Raw genomic sequence first — 19010 nt, 5'->3', positions numbered from 1 at the left:
AATGCACAAAATTACAATAAAAGACACAACATTTTTAAAAGACACAAAATTACAAAACAAGACACAAAATGACCAAAAAAAGACACAGAATTGCCAAAAAAGACTCAAAATTATTTTGAAAAGACACAAAATTATTTTGAAAAGACACAAAATTATTTAAAAAAACACACAAAATTACCCAAAAAAGTAATTAAAGGGACCTTACACACACAACACGGTAAAGTGCCATTCATATAAAACTCACATTAAACTTTCATATCAAGGTGGGGGCCACAATTGGCCCACGGGCCGCAAGTTTGAGACCCATGCTGTATATAAATATAGTTGATTTAGCCACCATGACGTCCTCCATTGGTTTGTGGACTGCCACTTTGAAGCATTGAGATTAAGACTCCCTTATTAGTCCCACAATGGGGAAATTCAAACTCTGAATTTAACCCACTTTTTTACACACCAGTGAACACATCATACTTATGAGCAGTGGGCAGCACAAGTCTGGAGCTGTGTGGGGGATTAATTTAGGTGTCTTTAGTGTTGGGACAATGAAGCCTTGTGAAGCATTTGTTTATTTTTTGACCCCACTAGATGGCGGTCTAGGCTTAAAAAAAAAAAAAAAAAGGCAGTTGGCAGTTGGCCGTCACTATCTTGCTTGATACAAATAATTAGTGTGTCAAATACAGTGTCAAAATTTAGTTTCTCTTGGCAAAAGAAGCTGAATTTTACGCTACAACTACTAAATTTCTCTTTTTTGTAGGCTAATTTTACTTTTTTTTTGTCATTTCACATATTTTTGGGGAATAATTTTAGATCTCTTTTGGGTAATTTTACATCTTTTTTGTCATTTTACATATTTTTTGGGGGATAACTTTTGATCTCTTTTGGGTAATTTTACATCTTTTTTGTAATTTTACATCTTTTTTTGGTCATTTTACATATTTTGGGGGGATAATTTTAGATCTCTTTTGGGTAATTTTAGATATTTTTTGTAATTTTACATCTTTTTGGGATAATTTTACATATTTTTTGTAATCTTACATGTTTTTTGGGGGGTAATTAAGAAAACATTGGTAATTTTACATATTTTTATGGTAATTTTACATATTTTTTGGGGTAATTTTATATCTTTTGGGGGGAAAATTTACATCTTATTTGGGGTAATTTTACATCTTTTTTGTAATTTTACATATTTTTTTCGTCATTTTACATATTTTTGGGGGATAACTTTTGATCTCTTTTGGGTAATTTTACATCTTTTTTGTAATTTTACATCTTTTTTTGGTCATTTTACATATTTTGGGGAATAATTTTAGATCTCTTTTGGGTAATTTTAGATATTTTTTGTAATTTTACATCTTTTTGGGATAATTTTACATATTTTTTGTAATCTTACATCTTTTTTGGGGGTAATTAAAAACCATTGGTAATTTTACATATTTTAATGGTAATTTTACATCTTTTTTGGGGAAATTTTACATCTTTTTTTCTATTCAAATTAATTTAAATTCAAAACCAGTCCAACTTATTATCCAGGTATACACCTAGATACTTATGCTTATAACGTTGGATATAACCATAGACTGTACAAATATACAAATATAACGTTAGATACAACTATATACAAATATAACGTTAGTTACCATGGTAACATTCATGAATCACTATATAATTTGCGTCACCATTCACTGCACTGTACTAAATGTCATAAGCTTTAATACAAAACTACATACATGTTTATGAGGCACAACAGGTTTATTTTATTGTTTTACTTGAAATAAAATAATTTATTTTTAATTTTCACAAGTAACGTTATTAGTATCAACGGCTGGATGGCATGTCTCACGAGTCGCTGTCTGATGACGTCACACCACAACACCCCGTCGCACATGCAGGCTGTCGTCGGATGGATTTGAAGCGTTAGCTGGAAGTCAGACATTCACTGTTTTTATCATCTTTTTCTCCCTGTAATCAAGTTTTTTAATAAATACATCTGAAGAAATGCGAAGACGAAGATTTAGAAACCTGAGGAAGGTGAGGTAATCAACGGTTCCAGCTGGAGCTATTCAAGGTAAAGGAGAAAGTAGCTTGACATTAAAGCTATAATGTTTATTTACTATTTCCTGCTGCTGTAGCAAAGACTGTTTTATAAGATTATAAGACATGCCTTATATTTAGATATGTCAATAGAATAACCTCTTCCTTTTTCTTTCTTTTTTTTTTTAATATAACCTTTATTTCACATTCATTTATAGAACATAACAGCAGTAGTGCAGTAACAGAAGGAGCAGGGTAAACATTACTTTAATAATATTTGAGAAACATCTAAATAGTACAACGATAAATACATGAATAGAAAATGAAAATAATAACAATAGTAGTAAAATTATCATTTATATATATACATATATATAAATTAATAATACTAAATAAATAATAAAATTAATAAAATAAAATAATTAGTAAAAAATATATAAATTAATAAAAAATAATAATTTAATAATAATAAAATAAAAATAATAAAATAAAAATAAAATAATAAAAAATATAATTAATAAAAAAATAATTAGTAAAATAATATTTTACTAATACTAAAAACTAATAATAATTTTAAATATATATATTTAAAATTATTATTAGTAAAATAATATATATCAATTATTATTTTACCACTATTGTTATTATTTTCACAGGTAAGATAAAATCACTAGTAAATTGCAAGTCAACACTGACAAATCTCAAGTCCTAAACTCTGATTTTCTAGTCCCAAACAAGTCAGACCATCACTAATGATATATTAATACATAACTCTCCTGCAGCTTGGATCTGGGACGTGGACTTGCTTGGAATGGATAGCATTGATTAATTAATTACCAATAATTGAGGAAATAAAGGGAAATTGATTGCTTTGTGGCACACTTTTTAAATAAGATATTTTTTTGATCTTCGGCCATGGGGGAAGTTAGGGCTGGGCGATACGGACCAAAAGTCATATCCCGATATATTTAGGCTGGATATCGATATACGATATATATCACAATATTTTTATCGCAAAATGAGAGCAAATGTTCAGTCAAAGCCAGATATGACATGTCACAAGTAGTTTTTATTGAAACCTTTTATTTAAGTAAACAGAAATACTGACAAAAGGAGTACCTTTAAAAAAAAAAAAAAAAAAAAAATCAAAGCTCCATTAAGTGCACATTTAAATAAAAAATATCTTAAATAAAAATAGCCTATGAAATTAAACAGACCAATCTTTTTCTGAAATAAATATATTTATATGAGAAAAGAACAATGAACATTACAAATTACAGTCTGATATTTTTTTTTTCTTTACATTTACTTGCCTAAGTATGTGTATGTTTATGTTTGTATTGTATATTTTAATATTTTATATGTATTTTATTTATTGTCGCACTGCTTTTTGGAGTCAGCTCTCAAATCTCATTGTACATGTGTATAGTGACAATAAAGGCATTCTATTCTAAAAGAACTAAAAATATGACAAACCTTAGTAAGGGCAGCATTTATATAGAAAGAAAGAAAAAAAATCGAACTATATCAATATCTGCGATATGGTCTAATTCCATATCACATTTAAAAATATATCAACATATTTTTATATCGATATATCACCCAGCCCTAAGGGAAGTTATTAAATATTTTCAACTCAAAAGGCTCCAGTCCCAGTGAAGTCAAAAGTCATTGGTGTCAGTCCAGGTTTAGTCTTTTTTGTTTTCTGTCAAAATTGATGTTTTATAAATTCTTCTTCTGCTTTAACTAATCTGGTAACCTTTCCCTTCCACTCTTGTCTCCTAAATTGTTTCCTGCTTTGTGTCCCAGCTTGTCTCTCATTAGGCTCCTGTCTCATCATGGTGGACATCGGTGTGAAGAGCGGAGCTGCTTGGCTCTGTCAGACTGAGGGACGTCAGCTGGCTGATGTCCTGCTTCCTGTTCACATCAGCAACACGGACGATGAAGAAGAAGAAGAAGAAGAGCTCAGTCAGGCTGCAGGAGACGAGACAAACTGGTGGGAAGCATTTATCTTCCCACTTACACTACAGGACAAAAGTTTGGAGGCAACTTTAAGTTTCTGTTCACAATGTCTTTCTTAAAAACTAAAAAATTTCTGGATGTGTTTACTACATGATCAGACTTTTATTGAATTGAACCATTTTCCTCCATTGGCCTTTAGGTAAACATTGATGTTATCAGACCATTGGTGAATAAATGTAAACAAAAGAAGAGAAGGGCTTAGTTTTAGGGTTGTGTTTTCGGTGGGTTGTTGTGTGTTTTTATGTGTGTTTTTTGTCATTTTTTGTGTTTTTATGTGTGTTTTATGTGTGCTTTTTGTCATTTTCTGTGTGTTTTCTGTGTTTTTTTTGTTTGTTTTTATGTATGTTTTTTGTCATTTTTTGTATATTTTTGTGTGTGTTTTGTGTGTTTTTTTGTCATTTTTTGGGTGGTTTTTGTAAAGAAAATGTGTTTTCGGTGGGTTTTTATTTTTATTTTTTATTTTTATGTGATTTTTATGTGTGTTTTTGTAATTTTCTGTGTATGTTTTGTGTGTGTTTATGGTGTGCTTTTTTGTGGTTTTGTGTGTTGGTGTGTGCTTTTTGTGTGAGTTAGATGTGTTTTTTTTGTGATTTAAGTGTGTTTTTTGTGTGCTTTTTGTCATTTTGTGTGTGTGTTTCTGGTGTATAAATGTTACCAAAAGAAAAGAAGGGCTTAGTTTTAGTGTTGAGAAGATTTGGAAGAGTCACAACTTCAGTGTAAAAGTAAAAAAAACAAATCCCAGTTTGCATTATTCACTTTATCTCTTTGTCTTTTGAGAGTTTGGATACAAAAATCCCAATAAATCTCAACTGTGTTCATATCTCTGACAAAAGAAACAAGAGTTCAGATTTATACATTAAGGAAAGAAGGAAACACAAAGTCTAAGCAATAAAAACCCAAAGACCTGATAATTAGAGTCAAAATGTGTTCTATTAAGTGACTCTTTATATAATAACCATGTTTATTTTGTTGCAAAGTATAGCAATGAAACTATGATCTTTGTTTGTACAAATATGATCTTGCTTCCAGACTTTTGGCCTGTAGTTTATATCAAAGCAGTTATCTGGTAAAACTTTCAGAAGCAGTATATTTAGAGCATGTTTGTGTGGACATTAACACCTTTAACTCTTCTCCTCCTCCTCCAGCAGCGGCCCAGTGCTGCTGCAGCAGACAGCAGAAGGCTCTCCTTGTGTCCTGACGCTGCGCTGCAGCTCCAGCTCCATCAGCCGCCTGCTGCTCATCACTGAGGCTCGCACCATGGAGGTGTATGATGAGACTGGAGAGTACTGTGGGACGATACGAGGGGAGAGAGACGACAGCATCCAGCCAGACGGGTATTCGCACACACTGTTAGCGTCCCAGGGGTTGCATGTTTTGCAAAATAATTGTGCTGATGAAGTTCTGATAGGAAGTTGTGTTGCCCACAGTTCAGACAGAGGGCCGTTCTACAAGAAACAGCTGATCCTGGAGCGTCCATCATCAGCCTGTGAAGTCAAGGTGAGACGTTCAGAGACGAGGTCTAAAAGTGACCCTTGCATCTCCTGAACTAAGGTGTCACATATCGTCACCCTGTTAAAATAATCACCTAAATAATTTTTTCAAGTTTTGCAGGAAACACAAAAAACTTCACCAAAAGTGTAACATATGACATTTATTGATCATTTCACTCAAAAAGGATGTAACAAAGGATGACTGTTGGCATAGTAATAACACTGTGTGTACATTATGTAACTTAAGAGAAAGAAATGACTTAGGCAATTTATTGAACATGCCTTTGTGACTTAAGCAAGATATGGTGACACTTTATTTTGAAGGTGTCTACATAACATACATGACATGACAAGTATCATGAGCATTAATGTTACTTCAAAGTGTCATTAATGTTGATGACACATCCCATGTCATGTTTATGACACACTCATGTCACTCTTATGTAGACACCTTCAAAATAAAGTGTTACCATATCTTGCTTAAGTCACAAAGGTATGTTCAGAAAATTGCCTAAGTCACATTTTATTTTGACTTAGTCATAATAAATCTGCTTAAGTCACACACTTGACATAGGCCATTATCTTAAAGGGGTAAAATCACATGATCTGATCAACTGAGGATGGAGGAGATTTTACCATAGGTGGCAATGAGGAGATGATTTAAGCAAAAAAAAAACAATTTGGACCAAAAATGACTTAGGCGATTATTTTAACAGATATATAAACTGTTGAGATGTTTTATGATGCTCCACATGGTTTCTATACACATGTAGTTGAATCAGACTGTTGTGTCTATCTCTGCTGTGTGTCCCAGCTGCTCTCTCTGGCCGGTAGAAACAGTGTCCTGGTGTGTCGGGTGGTCGTGGCCCTTAAAGCGCTGCGGCCCTGTGCAGCCCTCGGCCCCGGCATCAACATGCAGCAGGTCCAGTGTCTGGTGGAGGAGATGGGGACCAGCCTCTCACCTGGAGCCCAGAACCTGATGGAAATGGTTCAATACCAGCAGAAGGTAAAGGAGTCTAATTATTTCAGAAATGAAACTCAAATTGCTCATCAACCTTCAGGAAACCTTTTGGTTTCAGTTCTTTTTACCTCACTCTGAAACTCAACCTGCTGCTTGACTGTGTTTGTCTCCAGAACCAGACGGGCTCTCTGGGGGGCTTCCTGCCTCTCCTGATGGGTGGAGGAGTTTTCTCCGCTCTCACTCAAAGAACCAACGTACCAACCCCAGCAGCCGTCAGCAGCCAGCCTGGAGACTCCACGGTACCACAGTTATCTGCTCTGTTGTTGGAGCCATTACAGATTACCCCATCGTTTAGCCTTGTATGTCATGCACAAATCCTTTCTTTAGCATGTTTCATGTCCACTGCAACTAGATGTGATTTTCCCTCTTGTTTCTGTGTCTGCAGGCTCCAGGTGGAGGCGACTCCATCAGGCCTGCAGGTGAAGCTCCTCCAGCTCAGAACGGAGCAGACGGATCCACTCACCTTCCTGCTGCTGCTGGCAACACAACAAATAGAAGTAAGGAACATTATTTATCTCGGCTCAAACAACAGTGAATAAGCGACTTTGAGTACCTTTAAAAGCGCTATAAAAATTGAATGTATTATTATTATTATTATTATTATTATTATTTAAACAACAGTGAATAAGATGTCGACTTGGAAATATCAATTTGTAATGTGTGCTAATTCAGTCGTGTATTGCAAGTTCATTTTCATTCACCATCTGGCTTTTCTACAAGTTTCCATGTCTCATTTAGCGCATCAGCTCTGTATCAGCAAAAGCGAAAACCATCATTTTTTCAAATTTTGCAGTGTGTATTCAGTATTTTTAATGTTCATTTCGGCATTTTTAATTCATTTTCAATATTTTGTGTTTAATGTTTTTTTGTGTGATTTTTATGTATTTTTTAAACGTTTTTTATGTTGTTTTTTTGTGGGTTTTTTTGTGTTTTTTATGCGTGTTTTTGTGTTTTTTTTTGTGGGATTTTTTTTTTAAATTCTTTTTGTGTTTTTTTTATACATGTTTTTGTGTGTTTTTTTGGTTTAAAAATATGTGAATATATGAATGATACAACACGTCATGGTTAAGATTTTTTTATGTGATATTTATACAGGCAGAATGAAAAAGAGTCAAAAACCAACAAAATAGCCCCAAACTCCAAAGGGTTAAGTAATGTGTTTGTTAAAATGATTCTATTCATTTTATGAGCATCCTGAATTTTGAAAAGTGATTTTATCTGGACTGACTTCAGCATAAACTTGCTTGGATAAAAAACAAAACAAAACAAAAAAAAGAAAATAGACTCGAAATTGAGTTTGTACAGAAATATAAAACTACTACTATTTTGTGAGTTTAATGACTGACAACTTTTTCTTAGTTTTAAAAATTCACAAATCTTTTTTTAATGTGGTCTCCTTCTCTAGCCAGCAGTGAGGGTGGAGGCCCAGTGAGCCACGCCCAGCTGGCCCAGATGATGGCACACTTCCTGAAGGGGCCCCAGGGGCCCCATGAGGGGCCCCAGCAGGTGTTGGGCCCCGGCCCCGAGCTGCTGCCCATGCTGCAGAGCCTCTGTGGTCAGGTGACCAAGCTGAGGCTGGACGATGCTGCAGCGCTGGCGGAGAAGGAGAAGATGATGAAGAACGGTTCATGGTGAGTTAGTTTATGCTCCGTTTACACCAGGACGCTTACGGGTAAAAACGACAAAATATTTTATGGGAAGTGCCTTTCGTTTAGACGGTGACGGCGTTTTTGGCGCTTAAAAACGCAAAAATTTGAAGCCAGCCTCCAGAGTGTAAAACTGTAATCCGCTCCGCCGTAGCGTGTCGTCTAAACGCCAAGACACAAAACTCTGATCTGATCTGATCACGTCACATACGCCTTTACCTCAGCATTTGTGTCTTTTTGGTCATAATTTGTGTCTTTTTTGGTCATAATTTGTGTTTTTTGTAATTTTTTTGTCTTTTTTGGTCATAATTTGTGTCTTATTTGTCATAATTTTGTCTTTTCTGGTCATAGTTTGTGTCTTATGTGTCATACTTTTGTCTTTTTTGGTCATAATTTGTGTTTTTTGTCATTTTTTTTCTTTTTTGTCATAATTTTGTCTTTTTTGGTCATAATTTTTTTGTCTTTTGTCATATTTTTTTTGTCTGTTTTGTCATAATTTTGTCTTTTTTGGTCATAATTTGTGTCTTTTTTGTCATAATTTTGTCTTTTTTGGTCATAATTTTGTCTTTTTTGGTCAAAATTTGTGTCTTTTTTGGTCATAATTTGTGTCTTTTTTGGTCATAATTTTGTCTTTTGTCATAATTTTTTGTCATAATTTGTGTCTTTTTTGGTCATAATTTTGTCTTTTGTCATAATTTTTTGTCATAATTTGTGTCTTTTTTGGTCATAATTTGTGTCTTTTTTGGTCATAATTTGTGTCTTTTTTGGTCATAATTTTGTCTTTTTTGGTCAAAATTTTGTCTTCTTTGGTCAAAATTTTGTATTTTTTGGTCATAATTTGTGTCTTTTTTGGTTATAATTTGTGTCTTGTCATAATTTTGTCTTTTTTGGTCATAATTTGTGTCTTATTTGTCATAATTTTTTGGTATTTTTGGTCATAATTTTGTCTTTTTTGGTCATAATTTTGTCTTTTCTTGGTCATAATTTGTGTCTTTTGTCATCATTTTTTTGTCTTTTTTGTCATTTTGTATTTTTTGGTCATAATTTGTGTCTTTTGTCATCATTTTTTTCTCTTTTTTGTCATTTTGTATTTTTTGGTCATAATTTGTGTCTTTTGTCATCATTTTTTTCTCTTTTTTGTCATAATTTTGTCTTTTTTGGTCATAATTTTGTCTTTTTTGTCATAATTGTGTCTTTTTTGTCATAATTTGTGTCCTGTTTGTCGTAATTTTGTGTCTTTTTTGTCACATATATGCTCCAGTACAGGGAAATAAACAAACATGTATGCATATCTGTATATATGTGTAGGAGACCCGCCTTTGCCCAGTACCTAGTCAGTCCCCGTCTCAGCTCGCTGGAATGACAAAAAGCGATAACATAGCGGTTGCTATGGAGACAGCCTTCCTAGGCCCCAGACGGCAGCAGACAGTCAACAGGTGTCTGTGGGAGGTTAAGGCAGGGAAGTCTGGCTGCAGGGCTCACCAGGGGAACTATTATTATCCAGTAACAGCTTTGAACCAGAGCTGTTTAGATGTTTATGTCCCTGACTACAGTGTGACTGAACAGAATATAAAGACTGTCTATTCGTAGCTAAATGGAAAGTACTTTTGTTGAAACAATAGGCATTTTTGATGACTGTGTTTCAAACGTTGTCACACAGTCACATTGTTGGGTAGCAAAGGGCTCAGAGGAGACAGAGACTCATTGATTTAATGGGACAACACTACTGCTTGTTGTTTAAAGCTGCATTGTTGTTTGCTGAAAGCTGACGCCCAAACATCTTCCTCTGCCTTATGGCCGCTGCCTGGCAACACATATCACATACCTGAATGTTAAATACCTGAATCAAATTGACCACAAAATGACAAAAAATGACCACAAAATTACCAAAGAATTACATAGAATTAAGCAAAAAAGGACTCAAATTGACCATAAAATGACAAAAATGACCACAAAAACACACAAATTGACAAAAAAGAAACAAAATGACCAAAAAAAGTAACAAAATGACAAAAAAAAGACACAAAATGACCAAAAAAGACACAGAATGGCCCAAAAAAGAAACAAAATTACAAAAAAAGACATAAAATGACCAAAAAAGACACAAATTGACCAAAAAAGAGACAAAATGACCAAAAAAAGACACAAAATTACCAAAAGAAGACACAAAATGACCAAAAAAAGAAACAAAAAGACCAAAAAAGACACAAAATTACCAAAAAAGGAAACAAAATGACCAAAAAAAGACACAAAATTACCAAAAGAAGACACAAAATGACCAAAAAAGGAAAAAAAATGACCAAAGAAGACACACTTTGACCACAAAATGATCAAAAAAAGACACAAAATGACCTAAAAAGGGAAAAAAGTGACCCAAAAAGACATAAATTGACCACAAAATTATCAAAAAAAGACACAAAATGACAAAAAAAATTCCACAAAATGACCAAAAAAGACATGAAATGACCAAAAAGACTAAAACACATTAACACTTTAACACAGTGGTGACAGAGCTGACTTCCAAAATGATTTGGCGACCCCCAGGTTGAGAATAGCTGGGTTAGACGAGCTCATCCAGAGACAATAGAGTTCATTGTGAAGCTTCGCTGTATGTGTGAGCTTTTAAAATGTTGGCAAACTGAACCAAACAACATTAAATAAACAGATTTTAAGAGTCAATGCTGACAGAAAGGCTCAGACATAATCAGTGAAGTTAATGTGTGACATGAGTTTCACTCTACACTTTATAAAGATGTGTTTGAACCAAAGCTACAAGCTGAAGGTTGATAAAAGAGGCTCTTTGTGGCAGCGGAGCAGCACATGTGGGCTGAGCTGAGAGAGTCACATCCAGGAGGGAACGGCAGCTCAGCGGTACGTGTCACCACAGCACACCACAGGCTGAAATACTTCCACTTTAATGCTTTAAATAAGATTTGGAGAAACTGGGAACAAATACGTAACGCTACATTTTAAAGAAAAGTATGCCATTGAAGTGGTTTCTTGTTTTAAAGATGCTCGTTAGTTAATTTATTGTGATAGAATTTTTATTGGAATTGTATTTTCTGGTCAACTTTCTGTCCTTAAACCTGCCTTTTTATCTTCTTGCTAAGCTTGTCATTTCTCAGAATGTTTTCCGAGCCGTGCAGAAAGTTGTTGCTCTAAGTTGTGCAGCTGACATTTATTTATCAGAAAACAAAGCAAAAGAGTTTGGGCGAGCAGACTGAGAATGCAAAGAACACGGAGGCAGAACACAAAACAAATGAAAGCAGCTGTGGTACCTTATGAAAAGTAAGAGTTTTATGGAGTTGCAGACGTTGTTGTAGCGCGATTAGCATGCTAAGCGGAGATTTAGCTTTATTCACTTCTTATGTTAGCCTGGCTAACACCAGACTAATCTCAAATGAGATTTGGTCTGGGAACCAGCCGTTTATTTCTCCGTAGAGGAGGTGTGGTTTACGATCCTCCAGAGCCGTTTATTGGACGCTTAGAATGTCTATCAAAGCGTCTGTAGGTAGCTCTTAGCCAATCAGATCAGTTATACCAGATGACGTAGTAGAGCAACAGAGATGGATGTTTGTTGTGTGTGTGTCTGTGAGAGAGTGTTGTTTGCTGCGTTGCTTCTCCAGTTCTCGCTTTCTGCAAGATTATTTATTTTCACGCTTTATTCCCCCTCATGTCATTCAGCCACACACATCCACTGATTTTATGGGCAATAATCAAGCTGCTGCGGGCCTCTCGGCGTTACGGTACCGGGGCTAATAGCGGCTATCGCTATTAGCCCCGGTACCGTAACGCTGGTGATCTGGCTACGGGCTGGGGGACAGCGGAGCCGCCGAGAGACCTTTCGCCTTTCAACTTTCGCTCTAAACTATTTAAAACACCATCTACAGCTAAAGAGAGTTTTGCGTCTGCAGCAGCCATGTTGGATCCGGAAAACTACAAGCTTCCGTCTGCCGGGTAGTACGCGTAATCGTCTTGCCGTCCCTCCCCACTCTGTGATTGGATCCCTAAAACAGGGCTAAGAAACCTCCCTGGTTTCCAGACCCTTTCGCAGTTCGAAATGAAAGCGAGCGCGCAAGGCAGTCTGGGTATACCCAGGCTAGTCTTATGTTGCATTACTATGTAATTCAGGGATGACATTCATGTTGCTTAGTGTAATGCCCATAATCATTTGATATGAGATACTTACATGCAATATAGTATATCAGCTAATTGGGTTCATGTTAATGTACTTTTAGTGCAGCATACTGCGTAATGTGCTATCTCACCATTAGCATGCTAAGCTAAGCGGAGATTTAAGCTCTTTTTTCCGCTTCTACGGCCACTGCACTAGTCATGCTTAAAAGCAGTTACTGGAGGTTTCAGTAATATCAGACAGCACGTGTCTCCTTTTTTGAAAGTAAACTTTTACTCTTTAGGCTCTTTACTTTAACCAAGTGTGACCTCATTGTTCCTGACCTGCAGGGAGCTGGACGCAGCCATGGAGCGCCGTCTGGAGGAGATGGAGCGCAGGCTGAAGGAGCACGTGGACCGCCGGCTGGACGCTCTGGAGCAGAAGCTGGAGGAGGCTCTGCTGAACGCCCTCCGCCAGGGAGCAGGGAGCAGCTCGGCAGGAGACGCAGCTCCTAGAGGAGCAGAGGAGCAGAAGGCCCCGACTCCTGCCACGCCCTGAGGAAACATCTGCTAAAAGACTAACGCAGTAACATGGAACCTGCAAGGCTTCCTGCAGGTCTCTGCTCCTTCACTAGACCTGAGTCACAGAGGAAGCAGAGCAGGCACTAAAAACAGGAACCTGGTCTCACAGGAATCCGTGAAATAGCCACGGAATCACTCAAATTTCCGTGAAACTGACACGGATTTCGCTACAATGCAAGTTAATGACAGTCATATCCCGTGGCTATTCCATGGATATTTGTTCCTATTGGTTTCCTACAAAAAACATGGCGGACAGTTCTCTCATTTTTAGTGAAAAAAAAATCAATATTTTGACTTTCCTAACCCGTTTCTGCATAAAAATGGATTTTGGTCACATTTCTAGCGAGAAAATTTATGTCTTTTGTACATTTTTTGTCGTTTTTGGTCATTTTGTGAACAAAAGAGGATGTAAAAAGACACAAAAAAGACACCAAAAGACATAAAATGACCAAAATACACATAAAAAGACGAAAAAAACACAAAAAACCCCACCAAAAAAAGACACAAAAGACGTAAAATTTACCTCTACATAATCACTTTGTATGTTGGAATAGCCACGGGATATGACTGTCATTAACTTGCATTGTAGCGAAATCCGTGTCAAAGTGATTATGTACATTCACTGAGTGAATATTTAGAAAATAAAACATATTTCTCGCTAGAAATGTGATCAAAATCCATTTTTATGCAGAAACTAAGTCAAAATATTGATTTTTTTCACAAAAAATGAGAGAACTGTCCGCCATGTTTTTTGTTCTGACCGCCGGGACCTTGAAAGTCACGTGACTTGGAACAAACCAATAGGAACAAATATCCATGGAATAGCCACGGGATATGACTGTCATTAACTTGCATTGTAGCGAAATCCGTGTCAGTTTGACGGAAATTTGAGTGATTCCGTGGCTATTCCACGGATTTTAACAGTCAAAAACACACATCATTTGCATGTGACTCATCTCATATTTATTTATTTATTTATTGGGATGACAGAAAAAAACCCAAACTACTTAAAAAAGAAACAAAATGACCAAAAAAAAGACACAAAATAACTGAAAAAATATTAAATGACTTTAAAAAGACACAAAATGACAAAGAAGACAGAAAATTACAACAACAAAAGACACAGAATTACCAAAAAAGACACGAAATTATTTTTAAAAAGACACAAAATGACCAAAAAATACACAAAACGACGGAAAAAAAATTACTTGAAAAAGAAACAAAATTACCAAATAGGAAAAAATATCCATGGAATAGCCACGGGATATGACTGTCTTTAACTTGCATTGTAGCGAAATCCGTGTCAGTTTCACGGAAATTTGAGTGATTCCGTGGCTATTCCACGGATTTCTGTGAGACCAGGTTGAAAAAAAAGGGCTGAAAGATACGAGTGGAGTAACACAATGAGTTGTTCAGCCTCTGTAACGGTTTCTCTTTTATCTCTGGGAAAATAACACATGAATGCAACACTGTTGGACAGCCAGAGTGAATGTCCTGGAAGTCTAATCAGCGTGTGAATACGATGCAACTTTAGGAGAAAGAAACAAAAATGTGTAGCTGCAGAAATCTCTCATCATCCAGATCACAACAAAAAATCCTGTGGCAACATCACCAACTAAAACCAAGCAGCTTTTATTAATTGTTTAACCCTGTGGAGTCTCCAAAAGCTCCAAATAATCCAGACTTGTTGACTCCATCCAGACTAGAAAACAAAGCAGCGTGGAGCCCTACTGTAAATTTACCTCTAAAGTTCTGGCTGTAAACTCCATGAGGCCAGTTTCAGTTTGATGATGATATACCAAGTAAAACTGGAGACAAGCTCAAATAGATTTAGTATCAAATGATAGAACTGGATGGAACCCTCTTATATGTTAGATTTGACACCTTTGTTCACATTTGACACATTTACAATTCTTTATTGAGCATGATAGTGTTTTGAAAGTTAAAAAAAGATTCAAAATCACATTTTATGTTGGACTAAAGGACTAAAAAAGACACAAAATGACTAAAAAAAGACATAAATTGACTAAAAAAAAGACATAAAATGACAAAAAAAGACAAAAATGCTAAAAAAAAAAAAAAAGACATAAATTGACTAAATAAGACAAAATGACTAAAAAGACACACAATGACTAAGAAAAGACAACATGACCAAAAAAAGACACAAAATGACTAAAAGGACATAAAATTACTAAAAAAAGACACAAATTGACTTACAAAGACACAAAATGAGTAAAAAAGACACAAAATTACTAAAAAGACATAAAATTACTAAAAAAAAAAGACACAAAATTACTAAAAAGACATAAAATTACTAAAAACGGACACAAAATGACTTACAAAGACACAAATTGACTAAAAAAAGACACAAAATGACCACCAAAAGTCACAACTTTACTATAAAAAGACACGGAATGACTAAAAAAAGACACAAATTGACTTACAAAGACACAAAGTGAGTAAAAAAGACATAAAATGAATAAAAATGACACAAATTGACTTACAAAGACACAAAGTGAGTAAAAAAGACACAAATTGACTAAAAAAAGACACAAATTGACTTACAAAGACACAAAATGAGTAAAAAAGACATAAAATGAATAAAAATGACACAAATTGACTTACAAAGACACAAAGTGAGTAAAAAAGACACAAATTGACTAAAAAAAGACACAAATTGACTTACAAAGACACAAAATGAGTAAAAAAGACATAAAATGAATAAAAATGACACAAATTGACTTACAAAGACACAAAGTGAGTAAAAAAGACACAAATTGACTAAAAAAAGACACAAAATGACCAAAAAAAAGACACAAAATGACTAAAAAGACATAAAATTACTAAAAAAAAAAAGACACAAAATGACTAAAAAGACACACAAGGACCAAAGAAAGACACAAACTGACTTACAAAGACACAAAATGACTAAAAAAAGACAAAATGACAAAAAAAGACATGAAATGACAAAAAAAGACATGAAATGACTAAAAAGAAACAAAATGAATAAAAATGACCAAAAAAATACATGAAATGACACAAAATTACAAAAAAAAAGACAAAATGACCACAAAAAGACAACAAAAGACAGAAAATGACTAAAAAATGCCCCAAATTGTTACATTAAACACACAAAACACAAATAAAATAGAGTCCCACTAGAATAAAAACCAGAGTTGATGACAGGATCACACACAATCACAAGATCACATTTATGTTCTTTGTTTCTTTTCAGTTCTAAATGTTGATCCAGTAAGTCAGAATAAAAAAACAATTATTATCAGGTCATATGGGTGAAAAGAAATATACCAACATGGTATTTAAACATGTTTTTAGTGGTGAATACAGGCAGGATGGAAAGGATTAAAAAATGAACTAAATAGCCCAAAAAGGCTCCATCGAGTTAAACAGCAAATGAAGTTAAACTGAGTTTTCTCCAGGTTTTATAACCAGCAGGACACTTATTTAATCACATTATTATAATGTGCATGTGAACACTCCAACGTTTCATGTTAACAGTTATTCTGACTCACTGTGTCCTGTAACTGAACTGATCTCATAATGAACTCATATATCCTGTTACAGGAGTGTTTATAGAAGGTGTACGTGATTATAATGTGTTTTTAATAAAGCACTGTAGTGTTTGAAATAATGTAAATGTCTCTTACATCAAGCTGCCAATGTATGTAAACCACTAAAGTACTGTACAGACCTTGGATGTTAATGGTTTTAATAGCTGTGCTGACATAAATAAAATATATTTATACATATGAATCGACTTTTTTTCCCGGTTGTGTGACTTAATTTCACAGCACTTGGCAGGAAAGTATACGGCAAAAAAGGTGTTTAGTCTAAAAACCAGATCAAACAGTAAATCTGAGGGAAATGATCTTGCTGCATGGACAGATAATTTACCTTGACAAGATTTCTTAAATTAAGATTGTTAAATTTAGAAATAAGCATGTTGAACACTTAAAATAAGAAATAAACTCTTAAAACAAGATAGTTGTTGACATTGTTTCTTACCAAGATAAAAAAAACAATAAAACAGACACAAAATTATGAAAAAAGACACAAATTGACTAAAAAAAGACAAAATGACCAAAAAAAAGACATGAAATGACTATAAAGACACAAAATGACAAAAAAAGACACAACTTGACTAAAAAAAGACACGAAATGTATAAAAAAAAGACACGAAATGACTAAAAAAAGACACGAAATGACTAAAAAAAGACACAAAATGACAAAAAAAAAGACACAAATTGACTTACAAAGACACAAAATGAGTAAAAAAAGACACAAATTGACAAAAAAAAAGACACAAAATGACAAAAAAAGACATAAAATGACCAAAAAAGGCTTTTTGTCGTTTTTGGTCATTTTGTGAACAAAAGAAGATGTAAAAAGACACAAAAAAGACACCAAAAGACATAAAATGACCGAAATACACATAAAAAGAGGAAAAAAAAGACACAAAAGACGTAAAAACACTTGGTAAGAAACAAATAATTTGCAGTGCACTTTGCTCGGGCCAGTTCATCGCATTCATTTTTTGTCTTTCTGTCCTTTTTTTGGTGTTTTTACGTCTTTTGTGTCTTTTTTTGGGGTGTTTTTTGTCTTTTTATGTGTTTTTTTGGTCATTTTATGTCTTTTTTTGGTCTTTTTTGGCTTTTTTGTGTCTTTTTACATCTTCTTTTGTTCACAAAATGACCAAAAACGACAAAAAATATACAAAAGACATAAATTAAAGCTGCAAGAACAAGTTAAATTATCTAACACTTCTAAATCTAAATCTAAATAAGTTTTTTTTTATCTTGGTAAGAAAACAATGTCAACAATGATCTTTTTTCAAGAGTTAATTTCTTATTTTAAGTGTTCAACATGCTTATTTCTAAATTTAATAATCTTAATTTAATAAATCTTGTCAAGGTAAATTATCTGTCCATGCAGCAAGATCATTTCCCTCAGATTTACTGTTTTTATCTGGTTTTTAGACACACCTTTTTTTGCAGTGTAGAACTAGTGAGATTTGGCTCTAACTTTGCAGGAACTCAGTACTTACATTCCCAAATTAGAAAGCTGTAGGAAAGTTTAATAAATGATGTGGGGGTGCAAAAAAAACACACAAGTATCACATATTTTATGCTAAAAAAGGTGCTATAAAAGCATTGAACATAAGTAACTGTCAGGAAAATTAACAAGCAGCACATTTGGGCGTTCAGTTTGGTATCTTTGGGCTCAAGCGTTGCATTTTCTGACAAAACACGAGTCAGAAAATACTTTAACCCTCTGGAGTCGACGAAAGCACCGGAGCAAGACTTCTTCATGACGTTGCAACGTAAAAACGAAGCAGCATGGAGACATTTTTTTCTGTGTTTTTATGTCAGTTTTTGTCATTTTTTTGGGTGGTTTTTGTAAAAAAAAAAAAAAAAAGGGTTTTATATGTGTTTTTTGTGTGTTTTATGTTTGTACTTTTTTTGGGGTGTTTTTGTAAAAAAAAATTATGTGTTTTTGTGTGTTTTGAGTGTGTTTTTATGTGGGGTTTTTTGTTAAAAAAAGTGTTTTTGATGTGTGTGTTTTTGGTGTGTTTTTATGTCATTTTTTGAGTGTTTTATGTGTGTTTTTTGTCATTTTTTGGGTGGTTTGTGTAAAAAAAAAAAATGTGTTTTTGTGTGTTTTGAGTGGGTTTTAATGTGGGTTTTTTTGTTTTTAAAAAAAAAAGGGTTTTTTATTTGTGTTTTTGTAATTTTGTGTGTGTTTTCATGTTCAAAATGTTGATCCAGTAAGTCAAAATGAAAAAAATAATAATCAGGTCATATAGGTGAGGTTGTGCTGTAAACAATACCAACATGGTGAACACTTTTAAAGTTGTTTATTCAGGCTCATTCTGCCTAGAAGGAGTCAAAAACCAGCAAAACAGACCCAAACTCCAAAGGGTTAAAAGTTGACGGTGCTGATATATGGATACTTAATGTGGACAAGAGTGGCAATTAGAGGAAAAATGTTGCTCAAGAGTTTCCCGAAAAGGTCAAATCAACATAATGTTTCCTGCCAGGAACATCCAGTAACATTGACTCATAAACGGGTCAGGAGTGAACCATG

At 34.3% G+C, this 19010-nt stretch overlaps 1 protein-coding gene across 1 annotated transcript; it reads left to right on the top strand.

The window, feature by feature from the left end:
- The first annotated feature begins 1847 nt into the window (after positions 1 to 1847).
- On the top strand, positions 1848 to 13116 carry c21h10orf88 (chromosome 21 C10orf88 homolog). Its single transcript, XM_059324166.1, has 9 exons — positions 1848 to 2065; positions 3841 to 4027; positions 5199 to 5387; positions 5481 to 5550; positions 6358 to 6549; positions 6678 to 6803; positions 6950 to 7061; positions 7970 to 8195; positions 12675 to 13116. The coding sequence occupies exons 2-9, from the start codon at positions 3870 to 3872 to the stop codon at positions 12880 to 12882; spliced, it is 1281 nt and encodes a 426-aa protein (XP_059180149.1). The 5' UTR covers positions 1848 to 2065; positions 3841 to 3869; the 3' UTR covers positions 12883 to 13116.
- The last annotated feature ends 5894 nt before the right edge of the window (positions 13117 to 19010 follow it).

Source organism: Centropristis striata, chromosome 21 (genome assembly GCF_030273125.1).
Source record: "Centropristis striata isolate RG_2023a ecotype Rhode Island chromosome 21, C.striata_1.0, whole genome shotgun sequence".
NCBI lineage: Eukaryota > Metazoa > Chordata > Actinopteri > Perciformes > Serranidae > Centropristis > Centropristis striata.
The sequence above is the reverse complement of the archived record's forward strand: the minus strand, read 5'-3'. Positions and strand labels throughout refer to the sequence as shown.